The sequence below is a fragment of the Protomyctophum parallelum genome (genome assembly GCF_964188405.1).
Source record: "Protomyctophum parallelum genome assembly, chromosome: 8".
Lineage (NCBI taxonomy): Eukaryota > Metazoa > Chordata > Actinopteri > Myctophiformes > Myctophidae > Protomyctophum > Protomyctophum parallelum.
The window spans coordinates 9,766,448-9,773,988 of record NC_139703.1 but is presented as its reverse complement, the minus strand read 5'-3'; the positions used below and the strand labels follow the sequence as shown (position 1 = coordinate 9,773,988).

At 42.6% G+C, this 7,541-nt stretch overlaps 1 protein-coding gene across 1 annotated transcript; it reads left to right on the top strand.

Moving 5' to 3' along the window:
* The first annotated feature begins 607 nt into the window (after nt 1–607).
* Nucleotides 608–6,980, top strand: ccdc174 (coiled-coil domain containing 174). Its single transcript, XM_083770929.1, has 11 exons — nt 608–723; nt 952–1,056; nt 1,291–1,391; nt 1,636–1,694; nt 1,890–2,043; nt 2,828–2,926; nt 3,163–3,299; nt 3,555–3,649; nt 3,821–3,971; nt 5,183–5,329; nt 6,239–6,980. Exons 1-11 carry the CDS (start codon nt 682–684, stop codon nt 6,853–6,855), a joined length of 1,707 nt encoding a protein of 568 aa, XP_083627055.1. The 5' UTR covers nt 608–681; the 3' UTR covers nt 6,856–6,980.
* Nucleotides 6,981–7,541: the final 561 nt, after the last annotated feature.

The following is a 7,541-nucleotide window of genomic DNA, read 5'->3' as shown; positions in this document are numbered from 1 at the left end:
TGTCCATTCTGGGTCCGGAAACGGTACTTTTTTCAGCGTTGACCACAGTAGAAGGTCTGCTGCTGTGAATTTTACACCTCTCCCGCTTAGCGGAGAGTGGGGTGTGGTACAGGACATCTCCCCGAACGCGTGGGTATGTCCAGATAGTTGCCTCGCGGAGCCGTCTTTTGTCCAGTGTCCATTCTGGGTCCGGAAACGGTACTTTTTGTCAGCCTTGACCCCAGTAGAAGGTCTGCTGCTGTGAATTTTACACCTCTCTCGCTTAGCGGAGAGTGGGGTGTGGTATAGGACATCTCCCCGAACGCGTGGGTATGTCCAGATAGTTGCCTTGCGGAGCCGTCTTTTGTCCAGTGTCCACTTTATAAAGTCCATGCACTCCAGTGAATAGCATTTATCCATTTAGATAACTTTATTATTATTATTATAAGGATTTAATTACTTATTCTTACACAGAAACATAATGTGTGTCTTATAGCATCATATAGCATCATTTAAATGCTTAATTTGTAGTTTTAATGTGCAAATTAAACTTTTTTTCAATACTCTAGAGGGTACTCTTATTTTGAAGAGATCGTCCACCGGAAGTCTTAAATTAGCTCACTAGATTAGCTCACTAGACGCTGCCACTACAGAAGAACATGTTGACGATTTAGCTTCACTTCACTGACAAGAAAAACAAACATGGATAAAAAGAAAAAGCACTTCAACGTGACTGCTTCATCGGTACATAATCATACTTTTCTCACTCCGTTCCATATTGTGTTGTGGTAAATTGTCTTTCATCTGACTAATAGTCAAGCTAGATAATGTGTAGTAGCAAAAGTGCTAGCATGCTAAACCAATCGAGATTAACAACTACAGGCTATTTAACGTTTAGTCAGATAATGCAAATATATATGAACCTTAGCTGTGTTTTAAAACTAATAATGTGGACATGTGTTTTTCTTACAGTTAGTTGATCTAAAAGCTGAACTCTACAGGAAGCAGGAACAATTCAAACAAGAAAAACTAGGTCAAGAACATGGTGCTGGTTCCAAATCCAAAACCACTGTCAAGGTAGGCAGGGGAAAGACTCGAGATGTTTATTGTCACAAGGATGTGGAAGTACATGCACCGTGGAAAACAAACCGAAGTTTCTCCATAATAATACATATGATAGAAATTTAAACTGTAAATAATACAAAACTTATCGAAAAAGACAGGTTAAAAATATGTGATTGTGTTATTGTGATATGTGTGTGGGAATTGGGAAAACTTACCAACACGTTCTGTTTCCATGGAACTGCATAGAAACCTAATATCTGGAGCAAACAGAATGCAGGGGTGTCAGCACGGGCTGAGAAAGACGCCGAACAGGTGACTGAAGAGGAGAACAACCTGGACAAGTCCAGGTGAGTTCTACACCTCAGGATATACAGGAATGGAACCTGAGAAGTCTGATTCATTTCAAGTTTTATTTCACATGAGTATGCAGAATGGGTACATTTGAAATGAAAGCACAAGTTTGGCCACCTTAATAAAAAACTTTTCAAACCGTAGGCTAATGTGTCAATTTGGGGGTCATTGACATAAAAAAGTACCACTGACATGGAGCTACTCACGGTCAATGTTTCACTTGCTTTTATGTTCTAACAGGCGCAAGTTGGAGGAAAAGGCCAGACTCTATGAACAGATGACAAAAGGAGATTTTCCAGGTTTGTGCAAGACCAGTAATGTTCTTGTTTGTGGATATATCCTGTTAAAAGCCATTAACTGACATCATGTTGCACACTGCATTTGAAGAGCTTATATTGGCCATTTAAATAATACACAATGGTTTGATTTGTTGACTGAATAAAGCCTGAATTATGCTTTGTTAATGTTATTATCATACATGTTTTCTATGTCAGATGAAGAGACAGAGGGCCTGTTCCTGGTTGATTTCACTCAGAAGATAATTGACAAACAGAAGGAGACTCACTCGCAGAGGGAGAGAGAGAAAGAAGAGGATGAGAGAATCAGCTCCTCTCCCATCCCGACCCCTTCGGATCCAAATGAGGAATGGTAAGAGTTGACATGCAAGCACCTACGCATCTTTTTGATAAAAGTCAAAGTCAAGCTGCAAGTGTTCAATCAGACCATTCATTCCAAATTGAGATATTCTTCATGCATTTTCCACGGGCAAAATTGTTTTATACTCTTGTCAGTTCTGCTTTGAGCTCTGAACAATCAATTAAGACCCCTCCCATTCAGTATGGAATATGAATGCTGTCATCCGCTGCAATTTTAGCTAGTTAGGAAATACTGGAAATGCCAAAAAGAACTTGGCAAAAGAATGCGTTTTGTTTGTTTGGTTCTTTGCTTTACTCGGCAATCACAGCTTTAAGACCTTGCCGAAATCTGTTTCCACAAGAATTATGATGCAGCCTTAAGGCCCATACATCGTCTTCGGATGTCTGGAAAACCTTCCGGTTCTGAAAGTTCTGAGACCACCTTTCCGAAGCTGGGTCAGTGTAGTTATATCACCTTCCTTAACAAAAAAATGTTCGGACAGGAGTATGTATTAGGGCTGACATGATGCAAGGCAAGCACCTAAACATCTGTTAGTGGCAGTGTTGCCTGATGTCTCTGGTATGGGGCATATGGAACAATGTAATCCAACAAAGAAGAACAAATTCATGGGAAAGACGGTGCTTTTGTACTACTACTCCCACTTTCTGGACTGTAATGTAATAATAAATTAATATATAATTGTGTATATAATTGTTATATTCACTATATTACTACTAATATCATAATATACTGTAAATATCCAATTCAACCTTTTGTCCTACTGCTTTATCTATAGGGTGGACTATGTAGATGCTTTGGGACGATCTCGCAGATGCATGAAGAAAGACCTTCCGGGATTTAAGAAAATGGACCAAGATCTTAATAAGGATAAAATGTAAATGTTAAGACAGCCGCGTATGCTATTAAATGTTCCATAAATAGCCAGATCAGCAATTTTTGAAAATGTGTTTACAAATTTAGAAAACATTTAAAAAAGTGCCCAAAATGGGGACACCAGGGTAAAAGTGGTTAAAACGTAGCCAATATGTTAATTTGGTTAGTGGATCTTTGTTGGATATGATCTTTGTTGGATATGATCTTTGTTGGATATGATTTCTTCCCTACGTGCAGAACCACCCCTGCTGAGAAGACCTTACTGTCCGAAGACATGAGACGAGACCTGCAGAGGCAGGAATGGGAGCGAGAGGAAGAGGAGGCCATGAAGAGGCCTGTAGGACCTATCCACTACGAGGACATCAGGGAGCAAGGTTCGCCTCATAGGAATTCCATAGAATCTTCTGTACACTGCATTTCATTTATTTATCCTCTTAAACCCTATTATACTTTATCTTTAGTCAGCTGAACTACAAGCTCAAAACGCTTCACAGGCCAACAGTAAAAAGGCCTAGTTTTGACCTACAATACAACACACAACTAGAAAAACCTACAATCAATGAATGTTTTATTGGATGGTTCTCAATCCACCAGAATATACAATTTCCTGTGCTTTTTGTTCATCTCAGAGGCCCGGGAGCTTGGCGTGGGGTACTTTGCCTTCTCTCATGACCAGGAGCAGCGTAGAAAACAGAGAGAAACATTGGACATGCTCAGAGACCAGGTGAGCTGCTGCTTGTTGGACCAATAGCTGCTATGAGAGAGAGAGAGAGAGAGAGTGAGAGAGAGAGAGAGTGAGAGAGTGAGAGAGTGAGAGAGTGAGAGTGTGTGAGTGTGTGTGTGAGTGAGTGAGTGTGTTGCAATTAAATGCTGTGGATCACATTGCTCATTTCAGACAACAGAACAGCGCGGTAAGAGAGAACAGCTGAAGGAGAAGAGGAAGGCGATACTTAAGGCCCGACTGGCAAAGATAAAGCAGAGGAAGATGAAGAAGTCTAAACTGGATGGCACTGAGGAGGAAGACCTAGGAGCAGAGGATGGCCAAGGTTAGAATGCCTTTAATGAATCCAAACCACTTAAGCCCTATAGACTATTATTGTTGATTGGTGAACCCAAGAGATCTATTCTTGGGCCACCTCTACAAATCCCTTCACAGCCCTGTGAGCTTGTAAATTTGCTGTTTTCACAGAATGTTCAGGCTTTTTTGTTCACCTATTATGATATGCAGAATAATTAAGGATAAGGATGCTAGGATTGGGGAAACATTATAATCGATAACAATTTTCAACATTACATTATTTGTTGTAAAGCTTGTAGCCGTAACAATATGCTGCCATAGTTGAGCAAAAAAATGTCCACCCGGCCCTGACCTTCCTTCAACCCTTAACCCATTCTGACCTGAGATCAGATTCATACGAGGTTTCCGCCGGACACACGCTGGTCCGACGAACCCATTCTGACCTGAGATCAGATTCAAAAAATGTCAGTCGTTCTTCGATTTTTTTCTAAAATAGCAGACCTACAAGCTCGTATCGCGACACTCGGTGGCGCGATATGAGCTTGTAGATCTGCTATTTTTCAATAGCTAAAGCATAACATGATGCCAACACCAAAATGGGTGCCCGTTCAGAATTGGTTAAGGCCAGTTTATACTTGGAGCGTGTTGAGCGACGCGTTGCACCACGTCCTGAGACTTGAGTGTTCATACTGTCCACGACTTGCCGACAGCCTCGCCATACAATGTAAACAAGGAATACAAAAGAAGTGAATGCAGTCTCGGGCATCTCTGTGGTAGCAGAACTTATCTCGTGTTCCCAACCAATCAGAGCCGTGGCATTTTATGAAGTGTCTGCGACCTTTGATTTTTCCTGTGGTATCATGTGACATCGACAAATAGACAATTGACATCCTCTGACACTTTTGTTTTGTTTGACTTTTTTACTTCACTTTCGGCAGGCTTTGCTGTTTTTAGACACTACCCTTGGTGGACATGACTTTAACCTTTATGTTTAAGGCAAAGTAGCAGTCTAATATAAGAAAATAACTAAGACTCAGGTTGATGTAATGCCCAGTCATAGACCGAATGGGCATTCGGCCGGTGCTTGCCTTCAAACTACATCATGGGAACTGTAGGAACATGGAGAATGGACATTTCTCTATCAATACTGGTTGTATCATAAATGTTGTTTCACAATTATGAAAGAGCCTGCTTGCCTGCTAGTAACATATTTTAATTTGTTTTGTATTGTTATCTTAGATGAAGAGGAGGATGTGATCGGGCCCCTGCCTGCATCAGAGGAGCCTCCAGAGGGCAGCAGAGTGAACAAGGTGGAGGTGGAGGTCCAGGAAAGGAAGGATTCCAAGCCTGGAGTTCCCCATGTCAGAGAATGGGACCGAGGCAAAGGTACGTCCAAATAAATCACTCAAATAGCTAAAGCAGTGTTTCTCACACTTTTAAATGTCAAGGTGTCCCCTTAGCTCTGACAGTAAAGGAACAAACAAATGGAACGGGTGAATTTGGTTCGATTTGTATTCTGTCGTTATAGAAATGAATGAGACTCCCTAGCCTAAAAGAACCCACAGACTCCAAAAGTCTGATAAGATGTCATCTAGCCCCTAGCCCTGTCCCACAGAGAAGTGTAATACTAAATTCGTCATTGTCTGCTCTTGCCAGCTCATAGTTAAATAGTTGGGATTTATACAAACTAACTGGACAGGAGAATATCCACACCTCTATGGATACTCTGACCCATGTGCACTCACATTTTGGAGAAGGTGGAAGTAATGCACATATACATTAAGTTAACAAGTAAGACGCGTGAAGCGAACGCAGCTCGTGTGTGTGTGGTTGTGTGTGTGTGTGCTACAGCTGCGCCCTGTGTGTGTGTGTGTGTGTGTGTGTGTGTGTGTGTGTGCGTGCGTGCGTGCGTGCCACAGCTGCGCCCTCTGGTGGCGGGCCGGTGGTGTAACAGCGTGACACCACACAGCGTGACACACACACACACACAGACACTCAGCCCCTGCTGTCATAGTAAGTGGCTCACTGCGTTCGCAATAAAGCAGTAAATCCACTAGAGGTAGCTGTTAACCATAGGTGCTACAATGGCTGAGACCCTCTCAGCCACTTGACATGCTATTTTGGCTTGTGTGCACACAATATGGAGTCAACACAGTTTTATAAATGATGCCCAAGATCTGTTATAGACAGGCTTTCATGTTGTAATGGAGACTTACCAAGCCTCTGATTACTCTTTTCTCTTCAAAACAGAAATGTCTTTACCAAAAGTCAATTATTTTTCCTTTCGTCATTCAGAGTTCTTGCTTGGCCAGTGGACGAGCCGGCGTCGGGACGAGCGAGATTCAGAATTCGCTCCACCACCTGCGTATTATGCTGACGAAAAGGCAGCGAGGCACAGAAGGCCCACGGATCGAGAGGAGAATAAAACCAAAATGTCTTTCAAGTGGTCAAAAGACCCACGTGGAGGCACCGGGGACAAAGACGATCCTCAGTCAACTCCTCCACCCCGAAGTGCCCCTTTAGATTCTCAAGCTGGGCAGCCTGCTCCGACTCCCACGCAGCCACAAACTACATCACAGTCTCAGCCTCACAATCCCCCCTCCACCTCTGAGTCAAATCCCCCTCTATCCCAGTCTTCCTCGCCAGCAACGTACCCTCAGTTTACCCCGTTCAGCCTCCAGGTTCCTCCTCCTGCGTTTCCACCACCACCACCTCCTGCTCCACAGTTTAGTGGAACGTCCTCAATTCGTCCTCAATTCCCCCCTCAGTACACTAGGCCGTTTCCACCCCATGTGCAGAGTCAATCCCTACCTCAGCCTCCACCTCCACCTGAGAGCGAAGCCCCGAGACCACCCCAGACCTCAGCTCAGAATCTGGATGCAATGCTCTCCTTCTATAAGAACTCCACTTGATCCGAGTATTCGCTTTGATGAGTTTTAATATATTTTGAGAGTAAAATACTGTATCTACCGTGCTCTTTGTTTCTCTTTGCTGGGAATCAAAGAACTCTGTTCTGTAAGACTTATTAAAATGTTTGATTTTATCTCAACATTGTTCTCTATTGTGTTAACATGGGATCAACTGTTTGTCATTCATTTCTTTATGCTAATCTCTCATGTGAATATAGTCCCTGTCACCCTCTACTGTTTGTCTGAGAATGGTGTGCAGTAGACGGACAGTCGGACACCCTCCCGGTTATTCCCCCCGCCTTTTTCTAGCTGAATGTCTGCCATAATGAACACATTTGTTTTATTTCACAGTACAACGCCTATCGACACTGAGAAGTGTGCATAGGCGTTGCTTAATTAACCAATGATAAAGTTTATATTTGTTTGGTTGCTGTAGGCAACCAAAGGGACATCCTGCTTCCCAAAGTGATCTTGTGGATAGGGTTGTCTGCAACTCTCATCAGCCAAAGGAGCAAATCAGACTCCCAACTCCATCAAGGTCAGAGTAAACACAACTGTTAGTTCTAAAACATGTAAAGAAACACCAAATGAATATGTATTTTGCCACAGACACCAATTAGAACATGTGCCAGGAACCCTGGCACAACAATGTTTAAAAAATGTCCACACTTCAAGATTTATTTTTAAGA

What these genes read in the sequence shown, in the direction of transcription:
- ccdc174 (XM_083770929.1), top strand. Translation starts at nt 682, where the DNA reads ATGGATAAAAAGAAAAAGCACTTCAACGTGACTGCTTCATCG. An exon ending in TCAACGTGACTGCTTCATCG is followed by an intron (nt 724 to 951) that starts GTACATAATCAT and finishes TTTTTCTTACAG; the next exon opens with TTAGTTGATCTAAAAGCTGA. An exon ending in AGGAGCAGAGGATGGCCAAG is followed by an intron (nt 3,972 to 5,182) that starts GTTAGAATGCCT and finishes TTGTTATCTTAG; the next exon opens with ATGAAGAGGAGGATGTGATC.